General features: G+C 37.1%; 1 protein-coding gene across 7 annotated transcripts in view; it reads right to left on the bottom strand.

The window, feature by feature from the left end:
* SLC44A5 (solute carrier family 44 member 5) overlaps positions 1-22,533 on the bottom strand; it is a 443,676-nt gene that overhangs the window by 81,491 nt on the left and 339,652 nt on the right. For all 7 annotated transcript variants that reach the window (XM_024251656.3, XM_054532995.2, XM_054532994.2 and 4 more), the window contains one exon: positions 3,061-3,145. In XM_024251656.3, coding sequence (XP_024107424.2) covers positions 3,061-3,145 — 85 coding nt within the window. The remainder of the gene's footprint in view (positions 1-3,060; positions 3,146-22,533) is intronic.

The raw sequence follows: 22,533 nt of genomic DNA, 5'->3' as shown, positions 1-22,533 counted from the left end.
TTTCCTTTGGGTAGATACCCAGTAATGGGATTGCTGAATCAAATGGTAGATTTACCTTTGGTTCTTTAAGGAAACTCCATACTGTTTTCCATACTGGTTGTACTAATTTACATTCCCACCAGCTATGTAAAATTGTTCCCTTTTCACCACATCCATGCCAACATTTGTTGTTTTTTGACTTTTTAATTATGGCCATTCTTGCAGTAGTAAGGTGGAATCTCATTATGGTTTTAATTTGCATTTCCCTGATGATTAGTGTGTTGAGCATTTTTTCATATGTTTGTTGGCTATTTGTATATCTTGTGTTGAGAAATGTCTATTCATGTCCTTAGCCCACTTTTGATGGGATTGTTTGTATTTTTCTTGCTGATTTGTTTGAGTTCCTTGTAGATTATGGACACTAGTCCTTTGTCAGACGCATAGTTTGCAAATACTTTCTCCCACTCTTTTTGTTGTCTATTTACTCTGCTTATTTATTTTGCTGAGCAGAAGCTTTTTAGTTTAATTTGGTCCCATTTCTTTATTTTTGTTTTTGTTGCTTTGCTTTTGGATCTTAGTCATGAATTCTTTGCCTGAATCAATGTCCAGAAGAGTTTTTCCAATGTTTTCTTCTAGAAGTTTTATGGTTTCAGGTCCCAGATTTAAGTTGTTGATCCATCTTGAGTTGATTTTTGTATTAAGTGAGAGATGAGGATCCAGTTTCATTCTTCTACATGTGGCTTGTCAGTCTTCCCAGCACCATTTATTGAACAGGATGTCCTTTCCCCAATTTATGTTTTTGTATGCTTTGTCAAAGATCAGTTGGATGTTAAGTATTTGGCTTTACTTCTGGGTTCTCTATTCTTTTCCATTGGTCTATGTGCCTATTTTTATACCAGTACCATGCTGTTTTGGTGACTATGGCCTTAAAGTATAGTTTGAAGTCAGGTAATGAGATGTCTCCAGATTTGTTCTTGCTTAGCCTTGCTTTGGCTATGTGGGCTCTTTTTTTATTCCATATGAATTTTAGGATTGTTTTTTCTAGTTCCGTGAGGAATCCTGGTGGATGGGAATTGCGTTGAATTTGTAAATTGCTTTTGGCAGTATGGTCATTTTCACAATATTAATTTTACCCATCCATGAGCATAGGATGTGTTTCCATTTGTTTGTGTCATCTGTTATTTCTTTCAGCAGTGTTTTGTAGTTTTCCTTGTAGACATCTTTTACCTCGTTGGTTAAGTGTGTTCCTAGGTATTTTATTTTATTTTTTGCAGATGTTGTAAAAGGGATTGAGTTCTTGATTTGATTCTCAGCTTGGTCATTGATGATGGAGAGCAGTGCTACTAATTTGTGTACATTGATTTTGTAACCCGAGCCTTCAGTGAATTCATTTATTGGGTCTAGGAGCCTTTTGGATGAGTCTTTAGAGTTTTCTAGCTATGTGATCATATCATCAGCAAACAGTGACAGTTTGACTTCCTCTTTTCCAACTTGCCCTTTATTTCTTTTTTTGTCTGACTGCTCTGACTAGGACTTCCAGTGCTATGTTGGATAGAAGTGTTGCATGTGGACATCCTTGTCTTTTTCCAGTTCTCAGGGTGAATGCATTCAACTTTTCCCCATGTAGTATGATGTTGGCTGTGGGTTTTTTACAGATGCCTTTTATTACTTTGAGGTAAGTCCCTTCTATTCCTTTTTGTTGAGGGCTCTCATCAGAAAGCAATGCTAGATTTTATCAAATGCTTTTTCTGCATCTATTGAGATTTATCACACAATTTTTGTTTTTAATTCTGTGTATGCGATGTATAACATTTATTAGCTTGCATATGTTAAACCATCCCTACATCCCTGGTATGAAACTCACTTGATCATGATGTATTAACCTATTGATGTCCTGTTGGATTCAGTTAGCTAATATTTTGTTAAGAATTTTTGCATCTATGTTCATTAAGGATATTGGCTGCAGCTTTCATTTTTGTTATGTTCTTTCTTGGTTTTAATATTAGGGTGATACTGGCTTCATAGAATGATATAGGAGGTGCCCCTCTTTCTCTATCTTTTGGAATAGTTTTAGTAGGATCGGTACCAATTCTTTGAATATCTGGTAAAATTCAGGTGTGAATTCATCTGATTTTGGACTTTTTGTTGTCAATTTTTAAAATTACTGAGCATCTATTTTTAAAATCTGTTTATCTCTTGTAATAATATTCTCCATAGTTACAAGTGGGCAGCATAGACAACATAACTGAAGTGTCCGCAGCTATGCTTTTTGTTGTTGTTCTTGGAAGTGAGGGGTGTGGTTGCTTTGGGTTTTTTTTTAACCCTCTAGAGCCAGCTTTTATAGAAACTGGATTGGTTTTGAAGAACCAGAAGATCCAGCAACCACCCCAGGTTTCCACAGAGAAATGGACCAGTGAGAGAAGAGGGAAGGTTTTCTAAAAATGTGAGATTTATGGGGGGCTGCTTGTGTGTGTGGTTTATTTTCTTAGGTTAGAAAAATAGACAATGTGCTTTCAGAAATGAAAACTTCTGTTATGATTACCATTAGAAATAAATTTGATGGAACATTCTTCCTCGTTTGTTTCAGCTACCCAGGGACATTGCCCACAGCAGCCAGGTTGCCTGGAAAAGGATACCAAGCACTGAAGACTTTCTGGGTGTGCCCCTTACTTCGAAAGGTGGAATGATTTATCAGTAGACACTGTGACAAAAATAATCCTAACAATTGGACTGTCTAGCTTTGTAGCAGCTACTCATACCTCAGTCTTCTAATAGCCCATTTATAAGGCATTTAAAAATATAGCTTCTGATAAAATCATTGGTCCAATCTATTCATTATATTTTTATAACTAGAGTCTTCATGCATTCTAATAAAATGCTGCATAACACTGACATCATGTCTTAAGATGTATAATATAAAACTTCGCAACTGCTTATAGCTATCTGTTAGAAAAAGGGGAGGGAAGGCTTCCTTTATGAATTTAAATCTTCTTAAGAAGTCTAGTAGGATTACTGTAAAAGTGATATCTAGGTTCCAGTTTAGACAGTAAAATCACACAAAGCAAAGGTGGCCATACTCACTCATTGGGGGTGCCCTTCTGGCCACAAAAGTGGCCCTGGCTGTCTGTAGGATAGGCTGCTCTTCTGGGGTCCCCATGTACCCAGGCTGCAGGAACAAGAAAGGACAAAAATGCTATCAGCAAAAGCTGGCTAAAGGCAGTTTGATTTGAGATATTGGAATGCACCACTGCAACACACTAACCTCTCCCCTCAGTCACAGAAGATTATTGATTTTCTTCAAAGAGTAATTTCTTAATGAAAAGTAAAATAAAATATGGATGAACCAGTCAGAAAGCACATTTCTCTTATTCTCTCGGGATTCAGCTGGGTTGTAGCCAAAACATGAGGTAATGCACTTAGAAAATGACATTTATTAAAATGTGAATTAGAGGGCACATTATAAAAGCTCAGTTGGCTAGAAGTCACTTTTTTCTAGGGTTCAAAACTGAATGACTTCATAGCAGACCTAATACATTTACAGTAAATAATATGATGTAATACTTCTGGGTTATGCATAAGTGAAAACCATTAAAAAATTCAAAGGAATGAAACTATAACGCCCAATTCAAATTTACTAGTTCTTTATGATTTCATGTGACATTATAAAGGCAAACAATAGCAACTGCAGAGGCAATATGTAATAAAGACTTACCCTAAGTTCTGTCTGATAATCTCAGGGCTTAATAGAAGTATCAAGTGATCTCAAACTTCATGAAAACTAAGGACTTGATTTTCTATGAAGACAATGGGCTCAAACACATTACCCTTATTTTTTAAGAATTATAAACTTAATTTGAGAGCTAGACCATAGGACCACAGAGAGTAATGTATATCAGGTCAATTAGGAAATGCTTTCTAATTTTAGCTGAATATTTCTAACTTCTCCGATTTGACTAATACAGTTCCTAAAAATCCGGGAAATGCGCTCGGGTCATCTAATGCTTGCCTCTGAATATGGAAACATATCTCTTTGTCCTTTGCTTCCTTTAACATTTGCCCAGCTATCTCCCTCCCCACATTTATTGGATTTGACATTTCATGTTATAATTCAATCACTCTTATGTATATGGCCTGTGTGACTTGGGAAGATAAAAAAATCAATTCTGTATGAGAATTTTAATATGGAAGAAAAATTTTTCTCAATAATTTTTCTCAATCTAAGCCTGTCTTTTTAGTATCTAGCACTCACAAAAGTCCCCTTTGTCTAATTCTTTCTCCAATGTCATAGAGACCAAACTGGTTTCATCTTCTAATACCTTCTTATTAAATCTGACTCATTTGGGTAGCTCTCAGCTGCCATATCTTCCCGTCTCTATTTCCCAGAATAAAGAAAGTGGACTACAAATAAGGCATTTAAATAACAAAGTGTTCAATGTGCGATGTCTCTAGACCCTATATTATTACATTCTGCTTCTATATCTTAGTTTGTCATGTTTTGGCTAAATCTAAGAAAGAGCTTTATTTTACCTATTTTTCTGTAATGTTTTTAAAGCTTTATTCTAAAATGCCTTATTCTTCTTTTTGTATACAATCATTAATTCAGAAATGAGCACCCAAAGCATTTGGATTGCTAGATTTTCCCTGAGTGAGTCACTTAATTATTTTGAGTCCTGACTTTCTAATTTGTTACTACAAAATGAGTATAATAATACCTAATCCCACAAGAATGTTGAGAATATAAAAGAAGATAATGAAAGTAGAGTGACTAACATGGTGCTTGGCATACAATATGGACTCAGTAATCTTAGTTCTTGTCTTATTTGGGTTTCCCCAAAAGCAAAATCTAAGACAAGAACTTTGATGCAGGTGGTTTATCTGGGAGGTGATTCCAGGAAGCTTAAATGGGTATGAGGGAGATGAGACGGAAGGAAGCAAAGCCAATCAAGTGCATGTTAATGAGTCGAATACTGTTGCAGGCAGCTGGGGCTCCATCCCACTGGGAAACTTCTGCAGAGCCGCGTGGAACATGTCTGTCAGTAGGAATCGTAAAACTGCCCACCACAGCTGCAAAAAAACTCAGGTGGGTCAAGGGGAAGCAGGGTCAGGTATCCGCAGCATCTGCTATTGTTTTCTTTCCCTTTTTCATCATCAATTAATTAAGTAAAGGATTTACTAAATGATCACTATGTGTCCCATACTAGAAGTCATACCAATGTGAGTTTATGTTAGAGTTCTCAAGAAATACAAGAAAAGGGGAGAATAAGGTTTGTAGAAGGTTTAGAGAACAGGTGAGACTTGAGAAAGACTTTAAAAAATAATTAGGATTTGGATATGTGGCTGGAAGTAGGGAAGGATTTATAGATTGAGGAAATAGTATAATAATAAGAGCTTTCATGTATTAATTGCTCACAATGTGACAGATGTTGTGCTAACTTGATTACACCCATTGTCTCAGCTGAGTCTCATAGCAAGCCTAAAAGCTAGGTATTGCTTTCACCTGAATGGTATAGATAGCTGCAGCTCAGAGTTTAATTTACTGCTCAAAATCACACAGCTTTAAGTGAGATAAACAAGGTATGAACTCAGGAGTGTTGCTTGCTTTCCTGTGGTTTTAACCATCAAACTAGAAAGGCGATAATGCTTTCTGCAAAAGGATAGAGCAGGAATGAGCTTAACAGGGGGAAAACAAGGACATCAGCTAAATAAGGATCAGCAAAATGCTCATAACGTAGGAAAAGAGATGACAGGCAATTTTGGAGCTTTTGCCACTTGGGGAGAAAAGCTTCATACTTGTGGCGGGGGGAGAAGGGGCGTATCTGATTGGGAGGGATCTGAGTGTCTGGGGATAAAGGAGAGAGAGATGAAGATGGAAGTGTCAAGAGAAGAATACTCCTTCTTGACTTTCTGGTTTTGAACTGTGGCAGGTTGTTGTGTTTACTGAGCTGCTGCTACACCTCTCCACACAGCCTCTGGCACAGAAGTTGTGCTGCAGATGGTCTGTGTTTGAGCTGGAACATAAAAGACTTTGAGCTGAAAGCTACAAAAAAGAGGAAAAAAAGGAGATGGGCAGCAGCCATCATTTTGTCCCTGTTAATAAATTAAGGAGCTTCTGACATTTTACTCCCTTTCTTGGAATTTTTCTATTCATGGAAAATCCAAAACTATGCTGTCCAATATGGTAGCCACTATCCATGTGTCTATTCAGCACTTGAAATGGCTTCTCCAAATTGGGACATACTGTAAGTGCAAAATACACATCATATTTTAAAGACATTATAAACAACAACAAAGAAGAATATCTTAATTTTTATATTGGTTACATTTGAAATATTTTGTTATATTTAAGTAAATAAAATATATTATTAAGTTATTATTAAAATTATTTTCACCTGTTTCCTTTTATGCTCTTAAATGTAGCTATCAGAAAATTTAAACTTACACATATAATTCACTTCATATTTCTCCTGGACAGATCTGTTCTAGTAGAAAGAACAGTATCAAGGGCTTCTTATATAAGGCGATTACGAGTGCCACAACATCACCAGTTTGTATGACAGTCATTCTCAAGCACATCATACCCAACACATCCTTTTTATAATAGTTTACAATGCTCCTTGTACAATCTTGAAATAATAGTCACAGATAATATATCTCAGCCAAACCCATAATTTCCTTTAAAAAGTCAATAAAATATCCTGTGTAATATGAATGAGAAATAATAAGAAAGTAATTTATAATTAAATAGTATGCACATCAATATGCAAATGCTCAAATGTGACTAAACTGGAAGAGATGTGAGTAGTCAAGGGCTTACACCTACAGGTAGAATCACTGTGACTGTAGCACCTTTAAGTGCAGGAGGAAATATGTATATTGAATAGGAAAATCAAATACAACAAGTGGTGTTTTTAATTATATAATTTTCCTAAATGAACAAATTTTAGCAAATTCTAACAACAAAAAAGTAGAATCTTCTTTCAAATTCCCTTGGTACTTACTGCAATCATGCAAAATAACTTTTTTTACTTTATTTTATTTTATATTTTTATTGATATATTATAGTTGCACATATTTTTCGGGTACACATGATGTTTTGATACATGTATACAAGGTTTAATGATCAAATCAGGGTAATTGGAATATCTATCACCTCAAACATTTTTCTTTGTGTTGGGAACACTACAATTCTTGTCTTCAAGCTATTTTGAAATATACAATAAATTATTGTTAACTACAGTTTCCCCACTGTACTGTCAGCTACTAAAATTTATTCCTTTGAATGGAATTTTTCCCTCATTAACCAACTTCTCTTCATCCCTCCCTCCCTTATTCCCTTTCCAGCCCCGCTAACCAACCATTCTACTCTGTACCTCCATGAGATCCCATTTTTTTAAGCTTTCATAATTTTAGAACAGAATTTCTAGATTCAAATCTGTGAAAACAAGTTTTCACCTACATCAGTGGGACATGGGAAGGTCAGGCAGAAAGTGAGGTGTAGGAGTAAGCCATCTTAAAGGCACATCGTCCACCTTACTCAAGCCTTCAGTTGACTGCAGCTTTGGCTTACATCATAACCACAACTTCATAAAGAACCTGGACCCAGAACCACCCAACCAAGCCGTTCCTACATTCCTGACCATGGAAATTGTGAAATAAGAAATATTTGTTTTTTAAGTTGCCAAGTTTGAGTGTAGTTTACAATGCAGCAATAGATAATGAATTATTATATAGTTTTTAAAAAATCTTTTGTTTTAGTTCTTCAGACTTTATCTTATAGCTAACTTTTTTACCCTTTGGCTTATATTTTTAATTAATGTATAGTATCCCCAAACAGTTTCCTTTTTTTAAGCTTATAAAATGTATGTTTGTATGTATGTATACATTTATTTATGTATTTTTATTTCAATAGGTTTTTGGGGAACAGGTGGTGTTTCATTACATGGATAAGTCCTTTAGTGGTCATTTCTGAGATTTTGGTGCACCTGAGCAGTGTACATTCTATCCAATGTGTAGTATCTTATCTCTCAACCCCTCCTACTTTTTCCCTAGAGTCTTCAAAGTACATTGTATCACTTGTGTGCCTTTGCATCCTCATAGCTTAGCTTCCATCTATAAGCGAAAACATACGCTGTTTGGTTTTGCATTCCTGAGTTACTTCACTTTGAACGATGGTCTCCAGTGCCATCCAGGTTGCTGCAAATTACATTATTTCATTCCTTGTTGTGGCTGAGTAGTATTCCATTGTATATATATATATATTACACCTTTTCTTTATTCACTCATTGATTGACGGGCATTTGGGCTAGTTCCATATGATATGGTCTGGCCTTGTGTCCCCACTAAAGTCTCATCTTGAATTGTAATCCAAATTATAATCCTCACGTGTTGGAGGAGGGATATCGTGGGAGGTGATTAGATCATGAGGGTGGTTCTACCATGCTGTTCTCATGATAGTGAGTGAGTTCTCATGAGATCTGATGGTTTTATAAGGGACATTTCCCCCCTTCACTATGCATGTCTCCTTCCTGCCTCCATGTGAAGAAAGATGTGTTTGCTTCTCCTTCTGCCATGATTGTAAATTTCCTGAGACCTCCCCAGTCATGCTGAACTGTGAATCAATTAAAACTCTTTCCTTTATAAATTACACAGTCTCGGGTGTGTCTTTATTAGCAGCATGATAACGGAATAATACAATAAATTGGTACCAGGAATGGGGTGCCGCTATAAAGACACCCAAAAATGTGGAAGTTACTTTGGAACTGTGTAATAGGCAGAGATTGGAGCAGTTTGGAGGGCTCAGAAGAAGACAGGAAAATGTGGGACAGTTTGGAACTTCCTAGAGACTTGGAGGGCTCAGAAGACAGGTAGAGGTGGGAAAGTTTGGAACAACTTAGAGACTTATTGAATAGCTTTGACCAAAATGCTGACAGTGATATGGACAATGAAGTCCAGGCTGAGATGATCTCAGACGGAGATGAGGAAATTATTGGGAACTGGAGCAAAAGTGACTCTTGCTATGCTTTAGCAAGGAGAATGGCAGCATTTTGCCCCTGCCCTAGAGATCTGTGGAATTTTGAACTTGAGAGAGATGATTTAGGGTATCTGGTGGAAGAAATTTCTAAGCAGCAAAATGTTCAAGAGGATGTGGACCATAAAAGTTTGGTAAATTTGCAGCCCAACAATCTGATAGAAAAGAAAAACCCATTTTCTGGGGAGAAATTCGAGCCTGCTGCAGAAATTTGTCTCAGTATCAAGCAGCCAGATGTTAACCACCAAGATAAAGGGGAAAATGTCTCCAGGGCATGTCAAAGACTTGAAAGGCAGCCCCTCTGATCACAGGCTCAGAACCTAAGAAGGGAAATGGTTTCCTGGGCTGGGGCCAGGCCCCCACTGCTGTGTTCAGCCTAGGGACTTGGTGCCCCACATCCCAGCCACTCCAGCTGTGGCTGAAAGGGGCCAGGGTATAGCTCAGCCCATTGCTTCATAGGGTGAAAGTCCTGAGCCTTGGCAACTTCCATATGGTGTTGGTCCTGTGGGTGCACAGAAGACAAGAATTGAGGTTTGGGAACCTTCACCTAGATTTCAGAGGATGTATGGAAATGCCTGTATGTCCAGGCAGAAGTTTGTTTCAGAGGTGGAACCCTCATGGAGAACCTCTGCTAGGGCAGTGCAGAAGGGAAATATAAAGTCAGAACCTCCACTGGAGCATTGCCTAGTGGAGCTGTTAGAAGAGGCCCACCATCCTCTAGATCCCAGAATGGTAGGTCCAACAGCTTGCATGATGGAACTGGAAAAGCCACAGACACTCAATGCCAGCCAGTGACAACAGCTGGAAAGGGGGCTGTACCCTGCCAAGTCACAGGGGTGGAGCTGCCCATGACCAACGGAGCCCACCTCTTGCATCAGCATGACCTGGATGTGAGACATAGAATCAAGGAAAATCATTTCAAAACTTTAAGGTTTAATGACTGCCCTATTGGATTACAGACTTGCATGGGGCCTATAGCCCCTTTGTTTTGGCCAATTTCTCCCATTTGGAATGGGTGTATTTACCCAATGCCTGTATCCCTATTTTATCTAGAAGTAATTAACTTGCTTTTGATTTTACAGGTTCACAGGCAGAAGGAACTTGCCTTGTCTCAGATGAGACTTTGGACTTGGACTTTTGGGTTAATGGTGAAATGAGTTAAGACTTTAAGGAACTGTTGGGAAGGCATAATTGTGTTTTGAAATGTGAGAAGCATGTGAGATTTGGAAGGGGCCAGGGGTGGAATAATATGGTCTGGTTCTGTGTTCCCACCAAAATTTCTTCTTGAATTATAATCTGAGTGTAATCCCCACATGTTGGGAGAGGAGCTTCATGGAAGGTCACTAGATCATGGGTGCAGTTTCCCCGTGCTGTTCTTGTGATAGTGAACAGCAAGTGAACCATTAAGATCATGAGATCTAATGGTTTTATAAGGGGCTTTTTCCCCCTTTGCTCTGCACTTCTTCTTCCTGCTGCCATGTGAAGAAGGATGTGTTTGCTTCCCCTTCCACCATGATTGTAAGTTTCCTGAGGTCTCCCCAGCCATGCTGAACTGTGACTTAATTAAACCTCTTCCCTTTATAAATTACCCAGTCTTGGGTATGTTTTTATTAGCAGTGTGAGAATGGGCTAATACACCATATTTTTGCATTTGCGAATCGGATGACTGTAAACATGTGTGTGCAAGTATCTTTTTCATATAATGATTTCTTTTTCTCTGGGTAGATACCCAGTAGAGGGACTGCCGGATCAAATGGCAGATCTACTTTTAGTTCTTTAAGGAATCTCCGCACTGTTTTCCATAGTGGTTGTATTAGTTTGCATTCCCACCAGCAGTGTAAAATATTCCCTTTTCATCACATCCACATCAGCATCTTTTTTTTTTATTATGGCCATTCTTGCAGGAGTAAGGTGGTATTGTGTTGTGGTTTTGATTTGCATTTCCCTGGTAATTAGTGATCTTGAGCATTCTTTCATGTGTTTGTTGGCCATTTGTATATCTTCTTTTGAGAATTGTCTATTCATGTCCTTTGCCCACTTTTTGATCAGATTCTTTGGTGTTTTTCTTTCTGATTTGTTTGAGTTTTTTGTGGATTCTGGATATTAGTCCTTTGTCAGACACATATTTTGTGAAGAGTTTCTCCAACTCTGTGTGTTGTCTGTTTACTCTGCTGATTATTTCTTTTTCTGTGCAGAAGCTTTTTAGTTTACTTAAGTCCCATCAATTTATCTTTGTTTTTTTTGTCACATTTGCTTGTGGGTTCTTGGTCATGAACTTTTTGTCTAAGCCAATGTCCAGAAGAGTTTTTCTGATGTTATTTTCTAGAATTTTTATGGTTTCAGGTCTTAGATTTAAATCTTTGATTCATCTTCAGTTGATTTTTGTATAAGGTGAGAGATGAGGATCCAGTTTTGTTCTTCTACATATGGCTTACCAATTACCCCAGCACCATTTGTTGAACAGGATGTCCTTTCCCCACTTTTTTTTTGTTTGCTTTGTCGAAGATCAGTTGGCTGTAAGTATTTGGCTTTATTTCTGGGTTTTCTATTCTGCCCCATTGGGCTATGTGCCTATTTTTTATACCAGTACAATGCTGTTTTGGTGACTATGGCCTTATAGTATAGTTTGAAGTTGGGTGATGTGATCTGTGATCCCTTCAGATTTGTTCTTTTTGCTTACTCTTGCTTTGGTTATGCAGGCTCCTTTTTGATTCCATATGAATTTTAAGATTGTTTTTTCAACTTCTGTGAAGAATAATGGTATTTTGATGCGAAATGGCCTAATCTGTACATTGTTTTCAGCACTATGGTCATTTTCACAATATTGATTCTACCCATCCATGAGCATGGTATGTGTTTCCATTTGTTTCTGTCATCTATGATTTCTTTCAGCAGTGTTTTGTAGTTTTCTGTGTAGCGATGTGTCACCTCCTTGGTTTGGTATATTCCTAAGTATTTTGTTTTTGTTTTTCAGTTATTATAAAAGGGATTGGGTTCTTGATTTGATTCTCAGTTTGGTCACTTTGTGTATAGCAGTGCTACTAATTTGTGTACATTGATTTTGTATCCTGAAACTTTATTTATTTATACTGAATTTATTTATCAGTTCTAGCAGCTTTTTGGATGAGTCTTTAGGGTTTTCTAGGTAGACAATCATATCATTGGTGAACAATGACAGTTTGACTTCCTCTTTACTGATTTGAATGCCCTTTATTTATTAATATTGTCTGGTTACTCTGGCTAGGACTTCTAGTACTACATTCAATAGAAGTGTTGAAAGCAAGCATCCTTGTCTTGTTTCAGTTCTCAGGGGGAATGGTTTAAACTTTTCCCAGTTTAGTATAATGTTGGCTGTGGGTTTTTCATAAATAGCTTTTATTACCTTAAGGTGTGTGCCTTCTATGCCAATTTTGCTGAGGGCCTTAATACTAAAGGAATGCTGAATTTTATCAAATGCTTTTCCTGCGTCTATTGAGATGATCATACAATTTTTGTTTTTAAATCTGTTTATGTGATGTATCACATTTATTGACTTGCATATGTTAAATCATCCCTGAATCTCTGGTATGAAACCCACTTGATCATAATGTATTATCTTTTTGATGTGCTGTTGGATTCAGTAAGCCAGTGTTTTGTTGAGGATTTTTGCATCTATGTTCATCAGGAATATTGGTCTATAGATTTTTTGTGTGTGTTATGTTCTTTCCCGGTTTTGGCATTAGGGTGATATTGGCTTCATAAAATGATTTAGAAGGTTCCCTCTTTATCTTTTGGAATAGTGTCTATAGGATTGGTACAACTTTTTCTTTGAATGTCTGATAGATTCATCTGTGAATCTGTCTGGTCCTGGACTTTTTTCTTGTTGGCAATTTTAAAATTATCATTTCAATCTTGTTGGTCTGTTCAGAGTTTCTATTTCTTCCTGGTTTAATCTAGGAGGGTTGTATATTTCCAGGAATTTATCCATCTCCTCTAGGTTTTCTAGTTTGTGCACATACAGGTGTTCATAGTAGCCTTAAATAATCTTTTGTATTTCTGTGATATTGGTTGTAATTCTCCCATTTTGTTTCTAATTGGATCTTCTCTCTTCTTGATTAATCTTACTAATGGTCTATCAATTTTGTTTATCTTTTCAAAGAACCAGCATTTTGTTTCATTTATCTTTTTTTGTGTGTTTCAATTTTATTTAGCTCTTCTCTGATGTTATTTCTTTTCTTCTACTGGGTTTGGGTTTGGTTTGTTCTTGTTTCTCTAGTTCCTTGAGGTGTGACTTTAGATTGTCTATTTGTGCTCTTTCAGACTTTTTGATGTCAGCATTTAATGCTACAAAGAGTCATCTTAGCACCACTTTTGCTGTATCCCAGAGGTTTTATTAGGTTGTGTCACTATTTTTGTATAGTTCAAATAATTTTTTAAATTTCCATCTTGATTTTATTGTTGACCCAATAATAATTCAGGAGCAGGTTATTTAATTTCCATGTATTTGCATGGTTTTGAGAGTTCCTTTATGAGTTCATTTCTGATTTTATTCTACTGTGGTTTGAGGGAGTACTTGATATAATTTTGATTTTCTTAAATTTATTGAGACTTGTTTTGTGGCCTATCATATGGTCTATCTTGGAGAATGTTTCATGTGCTGTTGAATAGAATGTATATTCTGCAGTTGTTGGGTAGAATTTTCTGTAAATATCTGTTAAGTCCATTTGTTCTAGGATATAGTTTAAGTCCATTGTTGTTTTTTGACTTTTTGTCTTGATGACCTGTTTAGCGCTGTCAGTGGAGTGTTGAAATCCCCCACTATTATTATGTTGCCATCTAACTCATTTCTCAGGTCTAGTAGTAATAGTTTTATAAATTAGGGAGCTCTAGAGTTAGGTGCATACATATTTAGAATTGTGATATTTTCCCGTTGGACTAGTTCTTTTATCATTATATAATGTCCCTGTTTGTCTTTTTAAACTGTGGTCGCTTTAATGTCTGTTTTGTTTGATGTAAGAATAGCTACTCTTGCTTGATTTTGGTGTTCATTTTCATGGAATATCTTTTTCCACCCCTTTACCTTAAGTTCATGTGAGTCCTTATCTGTCAGGTGAGTCTCTTGAAGATAGCAGATACTTGGTTGGTGAATTCTTGTCCATTCTGCCAATCCAAATCTTTTAAGTGGAGCATTTACATCATTTACATTCAATGTTAGTATTGAAAAGTGAGGTACTATTCTATTCATCATGATAGTTGTTGCCTAAATACCTTGATTTTTTCATTGTGTTATTGTTTTATAGGTCCGTTGAGATTTATGCTTTAAGGAGGTGCTATTTTGGTGTATTTTGAGGATTCGTTTCAAGATTTAGAGCTCCTTTTAGCAGTTCTTGTCATGCTGGCTTGGTAGTGACAAATTCTCTCAGCATTTATTTGTCTGAAAAAGCTTGTATCTTTTTTTTCATTTATGAAACTTGGTTTTGCTGGTTTTGTTTAAGGAGCCTAAAGATAGGACTCCAATCCTTTCTAGCTTGCGGGGTTTCTGCTGAGGAATCTCCTGTTAATATGATAGGTTTTCCTTTATAGGTTACCTGATGCTTTTGCCTCACTGCTCTTGAAATTCTTTCCTTTGTCTTGACTTTAGATAACCTGATGTATATGATAATCTTTTTGTGATGAATTTCACCATTGTTCTTTGAGCTTCCTGTATTTGGATGTCTATATCTCTAGCAAGGGCAGGGAAGTTTTCCTCGATTAGTCCCTCAAATATATTTTCCAAACTTTTAGATTTTTCTTCTTCCTTGCAAACACAAATTATTCTTAAATTTGGTTGTTTATCATAATCCCAAACTTTTTGGAGGCTTTGTTTTTTTTATTATTTTTCTGTCTTTGTTGGATTGGGTTAATATGAAAGCCGTGTCTTTGAGCTCTGAAGATCTTTCTTCTACTTTTTCAATTCTACTGTTGAGAATTTCCAGTGTATTTTGTATTTCTCTGTGTGTTCTTCATTTCCAGAAGTTGTGATTGTTTTTTATTTATGCCCTCTATTTCTCTGGAGATTTTTCTGTTCATATTCTGTAACTTTTTTTGATTTCTGTAAGTTGGTATTCATCTTTCTCTGGTGCTTTGTTGAGTAGCTTAATAATTGACCTTCTGAATTCTTTTTTTTTTTTTTTTTTTTTTTTGGCAATGCAAAGACTTGGTTTGGATCCATTGCTGGTGAGTTAGTGTGATCTTTTGGGGGTACTAAAAAACCTTGTTTTGTCATATTACTAGAATCGTTTTTCTGGTTCCTTCTCATTTGGGTAGACTATGTCAGGAGGAAGATCTGGGGCTCAAGGGCTGCTGTTCAGATTCTTTTATCTCACAGGGTGCTTCCTTGATGTGGTGCTCTTCTCCTTCCCCAAGGGATGGGGCATCCTGAGAACCAAACTGCAGTAGGTGTTATTTCTCTTCTGAGTCTAGCCACCCAGTGGAACTAAAGGGCTGTGAGCTGCTACTGGGGAGTGTCTACGAAGAGTCCTGTGATGTGATCCATCTTTAGGTCTCTCAGCCGTGAGTACCAGCACCTACTCTGGCAGAGGTAGTAAGGGAGTGAAGTGTACTCTGTGAGGGTCCTTGGTTGTAGATTTATTTACTGCCCTTATTTTGTGTTGGCCTCCAGCCAGGAGGTGATGCTTTCAAGACAGCATCAGCTCTGGTAGTATAGGAAGGATACAAGCTTGCTCTAGGGTTGCATGGATAAGTATTCAGGTTTCTCAGGAGCTGGATGGGGCCATGGAGCTTCCAAGAGGTTATGTCCTTTGTCTTCAAAGGTTTTCGGCTGTCTCACAGAGCCTCAGCAGCAAGCCCTAAAAAAACTTTTATATTTGAAGGAAATAATTTCACCATCTTTCTTTTTTCAAATTAAATATTCTTAATAATTAGGAAACACATCTTTTCTATTTAATTTATTATGTGTTAAGCTTATAGCTACACTTTCTAGGATTTTAGTATTTTTCAGTCCTCACTGTATGATTTAACACATGGAATCCTAAACTTGATTTAAAATATTCCTTAAGACCTAAACTATTACACAGTATCTGACATCTATTTACCTTAGTTGTTAAAGTAAACATGAAAAGCTTTATTTTAAAATTCCAGTCTAGAATATGATCAAACTCCTTTTCATTCATTCATTAATACTGAATTGTCAATTGTCACATTTCTATTTATTTGGTCATTCATGAATGAATGATACAGGCACACATAAACTCTGAAGATATAGAGATGAATACATCTCATATTTAGTATAATACTATTTCTCAACACATTCTTTCTAGAGAAACTATATATGATACTGATTGGCAGTGCAGAGGGAAGACAGGTTCTGAAGATTGTTAGTGTATTCTCTTAAGCTCAACCAAGTCATTGCCTTAATTTCAGCTGCTCTTCAAGTTGTTGTCTCTATGCTAGAACAAATCAAAACAGCCTCTGTCACTTTGGATGCAGCACTAGATCAAAGAAATGCTTTCTCCTTTTTCCAATAAGTGGATAACCTTAGGGGCATTTGCTTTTACCTGGTAAAGATAGTACTGCATCTTCACTTTCTTCCCTCAAGGGTATATGACCTTCTTGCTCTTTGCCACAATTTAGGCTACAGGGTTTTGATAATATCCTTACTCCACAGGATGCCACACAGACTCCTTATATTCATAGCATCATGCTGATAAGATCTGGGGAATAGTGGTTAGCATATAATCTTGATGCCTTATAAAGACACACATGTGCTAATGGATAGGAGAAAAATATGACAATACAGGAGTTTTCCACTTCATTAAAGTTCCTGAGGGGTCCAGTAGTTATATCTTCTCCATAGTGAAAGATAAGTTACTGCGTCTTACATTTTCTGCTATTAAAAGGGGTACAATATTTATTAGTTGTCAGATTTGAGTAGAGCTCAGAGAAATAAAATACTTTTCAGATAATCCAGGCTGCTGTACAAACAGGTGTGCCACTGGGTCTAAAATACCTGTCAGAGAACAATATAGTTTATTGGGCCTGTGGCAAATGTCTATTAGAGAGTCACAGTAGAGGTCTCTAGGGTGTTGAAGAAAATCCATGTTTTTTTCAGAAAATAACTATTCTTCTTTTGAGAAATAGCCCCTTGGCCCTGAATGAACACCCAATGACATGAGCTTCCCATCATGATGTTTAAAGGATACTATTTGGTCCATCAAGCCTACAGGGGGTTGTGCCCAGAAGCACTCCATTCCCAATGGAAAATGTTACATGTAACATGTAACATTAATGAGTATTACATGTAACACTCATTAACATCTACTAGTAAATAACACTTTTTTTGGGAGACCCATGAAATCCTTTGAGGTTTTTCTGGCCAAAGAATGAAATATTGCCTAAAATAATCTTATTTACTCCACAGTACAAGCATTAACTGAAGGAAAGAAAACCAACTATTTAGGTGTGGATTATGATAAAGAATACACTCCCCTTTTTAGTCTGTACATAATAGAGACTAATTTTTTTAATTACTGAAGATTGACAATGGCACTGCAGCAAAGTGACCCCTATCAGTCTCAGAAGGACAAGACTGAAGATAATAGATTGTTGATGATCTTTGATTGCAGAAGAATACTTGCCTTTCATTTATCCCCCAAACTGTTCTCGGATACTCGCTGTTTTAAGCCCAACTCAGTGTTGAATTAGAGGAGGCAGGAGGGGAGGAGGAAGAGAAAAGCATTAGTTGAGGATCATGGGGTTCTGGTCTACCCCTCTCTCTGTAACTTTCATTACTTATTCCTCATGTATTGTTTTTATTAAATAAAATACAGTATAGTGTAGTGTTCAAGAGCACAGGCTCTAGAATTAAACTACTTGGGTTACGCTGGTGAATAAAACCAATACAAATCTGGTTCAATCATCTTTTTTCTTCATTATCTCACTGTTTTAGAATAACTTTAAAACACCACTTTAAGTGAAGCTGACTCACGTTTGTGCAGGTGCACATGTGTGTCTTGTGTGCATAAAACAGAAAGAGAAGAGAGAAGAGAAATTATTTGTAAAAGAATTCTATTAGGGAAATTCATAGCAGATAACCAAAGATTGGTAAGAGATGGTGAAAAATTTATTCAGGCAAATTATCTTTTCACTCATATCGAGGAAATGCATGTTTCTGAAGTACCAGGAGCAAGTATTATGATCTAACATTATCTCTCATTTTCAAACATTTGCAAAGCATGTTCTTATTGTGCTCTAGGGTTGAGTCAGGAGTTGCAGCCATTTAAAAGCCCTCTGTCAAGGAGAAAATGTGATTAGACCAACTGCTTGCACTGACACTTAAAAATTAACTGCAAATCTGTTTGGGGCACGGAAGGCATTCCCTAAACACTTGCTGGTTGGGAATGTTGCTTTCAAATCATTACTTTGTATCCCTTAAAGGTACATTTTAACTGTTTTAATATGTGAGGAACAGGCCTGCCAAATTGTGCTTATGGCTTTTTAACACAAGCAATTTACAAATGCAATGAAGCAGATAACAGGACACATGATACCAAATTTGAAAATCTGTGTTGATGACACTGCTGCTATAGAAACATTTTTGGAAGCAGCCTTGTATCCTGTTGCTTAGATAAGAAAAATGCTGTTTATCATTTCACAGGTGGCCTCTTCCACCCAATGGTGAGTTTAGGGTCATGTCCTTGAGCACATATCAATCCCTCTCATGATAACAATACTCCACTTAAAATCATCTACCATGAATGCACTCAACAAAGTAAACAGTAAAAAACTCACTCAATACTAAAAAATCTGCTCAAGTAACAGTGAAAACTAAATGCTTTCATTTATTTATTTATTTATTTATTTATTTATTATTATACTTTAGGTTGTATGGTACATGTGCGCAATGTGCAGGTTAGTTACATATGTATACATGTGCCATGCTGGTGCGCTGCACCCACCAACTTGTCATCTAGCATTAGGTATATCTCCCACTGCTATCCCTCCCCTCTCCCTCCACCCCACAACAGTCCCCAAAGTGTGATGTTCCCCTTCCTGTGTCCATGTGTTCTCATTGTTCAATTCCCACCTATGAGTGAGAATATGTGGTGTTTGGTTTTTTGTTCTTGCAATAGTTTACTGAGAATGATGATTTCCAATTTCATCCATGTCCCTACAAAGGACATGAACTCATCATTTTTTATGGCTGCATAGTATTCCATAGTGTATTTGTGCCACATTTTCTTAATCCAGTCTATCATTGTTGGACATTTGGGTTGGTTCCAAGTCTTTGCTTTTGTGAATAATGCCGCAATAAAAATACGTGTGCATGTGTCTTTATAGCAGCATAATTTATAGTCCTTTGGGTATATACCCAGTAATGGGATGGCTGGGTCAAATGGAATTTCTAGTTCTAGATCCCTGAAGAATCGCCACACTGACTTCCGCAATGGTTGAACTAGTTTACAGTCCCACCAACAGTGTAAAAATGTTCCTATTTCTCCACATCCTCTCCAGCACCTGTTGTTTCCTGACTTTTTAATGATTGCCATTCTAACTGGTGTGAGATGGTATCTCATTGTGCTTTTGATTTGCATTTCTCTGATGGCCAGTGATGGTGAGCATTTTTTCATGTGTTTTTTGGCTGCATAAACGTCTTCTTTTGAGAAGTGTCTGTTCATGTCCTTCGCCCACTTTTTGATGGGGTTGTTTGTTTTTTTCTTGTAAATTTGTTGGAGTTCATTGTAGATTCTGGATATTAGCCCTTTGTCAGATGAGTAGGTTGCGAAAATTTTCTCCCATTTTGTAGGTTGCCTGTTCCCTCTGATGGTAGTTTCTTTTGCTGTGCAGAAGCTCTTTAGTTTAATTAGATCTCATTTGTCAATTTTGGCTTTTGTTGCCATTGCTTTTGGTGTTTTAGACATGAAGTCCTTTCCCATGTCTATGTCCTGAATGGTAATGCCTAGGTTTTCTTCTAGGGTTTTTATGGCTTTAGGTCTAACGTTTAAGTCTTTCATCCATCTTGAATTGATTTTTGTATAAGGTGTAAGGAAGGGATCCAGTTTCAGCTTTCTACATATGGCTAGCCAGTTTTCCCAGCACCATTTATTAAATAGGGAATACTTTCCCCATTGCTTGTTTTTCTCAGGTTTGTCAAAGATCAGATAGTTGTAGATATGCGGCGTTATTTCTGACGGCTCTGTTCTGTTCCATTGATCTATATCTGTTTTGGTACCAGTACCATGCTGTTTTGGTTACTGTAGCCTTGTAGTATAGTTTGAAGTCAGGTAGTGTGATGCCTCCAGCTTTGTTCTTTTGGCTTAGGATTGACTTGGTGATGCGGGCTCTTTTTTGGTTCCATATGAACTTTAAAGTAGTTTTTTCCAATTCTGTGAAGAAAGTCATTGGTAGCTTGATGGGGATGGCATTGAATCTGTAAATTACCTTGGGCAGTATGGCCATTTTCACGATATTGATTCTTCCTACCCATGAGCATGGAATGTTCTTCCATTTGTTTGTATCCTCTTTTATTTCGTTGAGCAGTGGTTTGTAGTTCTCCTTGAAGAGGTCCTTCACATCCCTTGTAAGTTGGATTCCTAGGTATGTTATTCTCTTTGAAGCAATTGTGAATGGGAGTTCACTCATGATTTGGCTCTGTTTGTCTGTTATTGGTGTATAAGAATGCTTGTGATTTTTGTACATTGATTTTGTATCCTGAGACTTTGCTGAAGTTGCTTATCAGCTTAAGGAGATTTTGGGCTGAGACAATGGGGTTTTCTAGATATACAATCATGTCGTCTGCAAACAGGGACAATTTGACTTCCTCTTTTCCTAATTGAATACCCATTATTTCCTTCTCCTGCCTAATTGCCCCGGCCAGAACTTCCAACACTATGTTGAATAGGAGTGGTGAGAGAGGGCATCCCTGTCTTGTGCCAGTTTTCAAAGGGAATGCTTCCAGTTTTTGCCCATTCAGTATGATATTGGCTGTGGGTTTGTCATAGATAGCTTTTATTATTTTGAGATACGTCCCATCAATACCTAATTTATTGAGAGTTTTTAGCATGAAGGGTTGTTGAATTTTGTCAAAGGCCTTTTCTGCATCTATTGAGATAATCATGTGGTTTTTGTCTTTGGTTCTGTTTATATGCTGGATTACATTTATTGATTTGCGTATATTGAACCAGCCTTGCATCCCAGGGATGAAGCCCACTTGATCATGGTGGATAAGCTTTTTGATGTGCTGCTGGATTCTGTTTGCCAGTATTTTATTGAGGATTTTTGCATCAATGTTCATCAAGGATATTGGTCTAAAATTCTCTTTTTTGGTTGTGTCTCTGCCAGGCTTTGGTATCAGGATGATGCTGGCCTCATAAAATGAGTTAGGGAGGATTCCCTCTTTTTCTATTGATTGGAATAGTTTCAGAAGGAATGGTACTAGTTCCTTCTTGTACCTCTGGTAGAATTCGGCTGTGAATCCACCTGGTCCTGGACTTTTTTTCATTGGTAAGCTATTGATTATTGCCACAATTTCAGCTCCTGTTATTGGTCTATTCAGAGATTCAACTTCTTCCTGGTTTAGTCTTGGGAGGGTGCATGTGTTGAGGAAATTATCCATTTCTTCTAGATTTTCTAGTTTATTTGCATAGAGGTGTTTGTAGTATTCTCTGATGATAGTTTGTATTTCTGTGGGATCGGTGGTGATATCCCCTTTATCATTTTTTATTGTATCTATTTGATTCTTCTCTCTTTTTTTCTTTATTAATCTTGCTAGCGGTCTATCAATTTTGTTGATCCTTTCAAAAAACCAGCTCCTGGATTCATTAATTTTTTGAAGGGTTTTTTGTGTCTCTATTTCCTTCAGTTCTGCTCTGATTTTAGTTATTTCTTGCCTTCTGCTAGCTTTTGAATGTGTTTGCTCTTGCTTTTCTAGTTCTTTTAATTGTGATGTAGGGTGTCAATTTTGGATCTTTCCTGCTTTCTCTTGTGGGCATTTAGTGCTATAAATTTCCCTCTACACACTGCTTTGAATGCATCCCAGAGATTCTGGTATGTTGTGTCTTGGTTCTCGTTGGTTTCAAAGAACACCTTTATTTCTGCCTTCATTTTGTTATGTACCCAGTAGTCATTCAGGAGCAGGTTGTTCACTTTCCATGTAGTTGAGCGGTTTTGAGTGAGATTCTTAATCCTGAGTTCTAGCTTGTTTGCACTGTGATCTGAGAGATAGTTTGTTATAATTTCTGTTCTTTTACATTTACTGAGGAGAGCTTTACTTCCAAGTATGTGGTGAATTTTGGAATAGGTGTGGTGTGGTGCTGAAAAAATGTATATTCTATTGATTTGGGGTGGAGAGTTCTGTAGATGTCTATTAGGTCCGCTTGGTGCAGAGCTGAGTTGAATTCCTGGGTTTCCTTGTTGACTTTCTGTCTCGTTCATCTGTCTAATGTTGACAGTGGGGTGTTAAAGTCTCCCATTATTATTGTGTGGGAGTCTAAGTCTCTTTGTAGGTCACTCAGGACTTGCTTTATGAATCTGGTTGCTCCTGTATTGGG

The sequence above is a fragment of the Pongo abelii genome, chromosome 1 (assembly GCF_028885655.2).
Source record: "Pongo abelii isolate AG06213 chromosome 1, NHGRI_mPonAbe1-v2.0_pri, whole genome shotgun sequence".
NCBI classification, from domain to species: domain Eukaryota; kingdom Metazoa; phylum Chordata; class Mammalia; order Primates; family Hominidae; genus Pongo; species Pongo abelii.
This window is presented reverse-complemented; position numbering and strand designations above follow the sequence as displayed.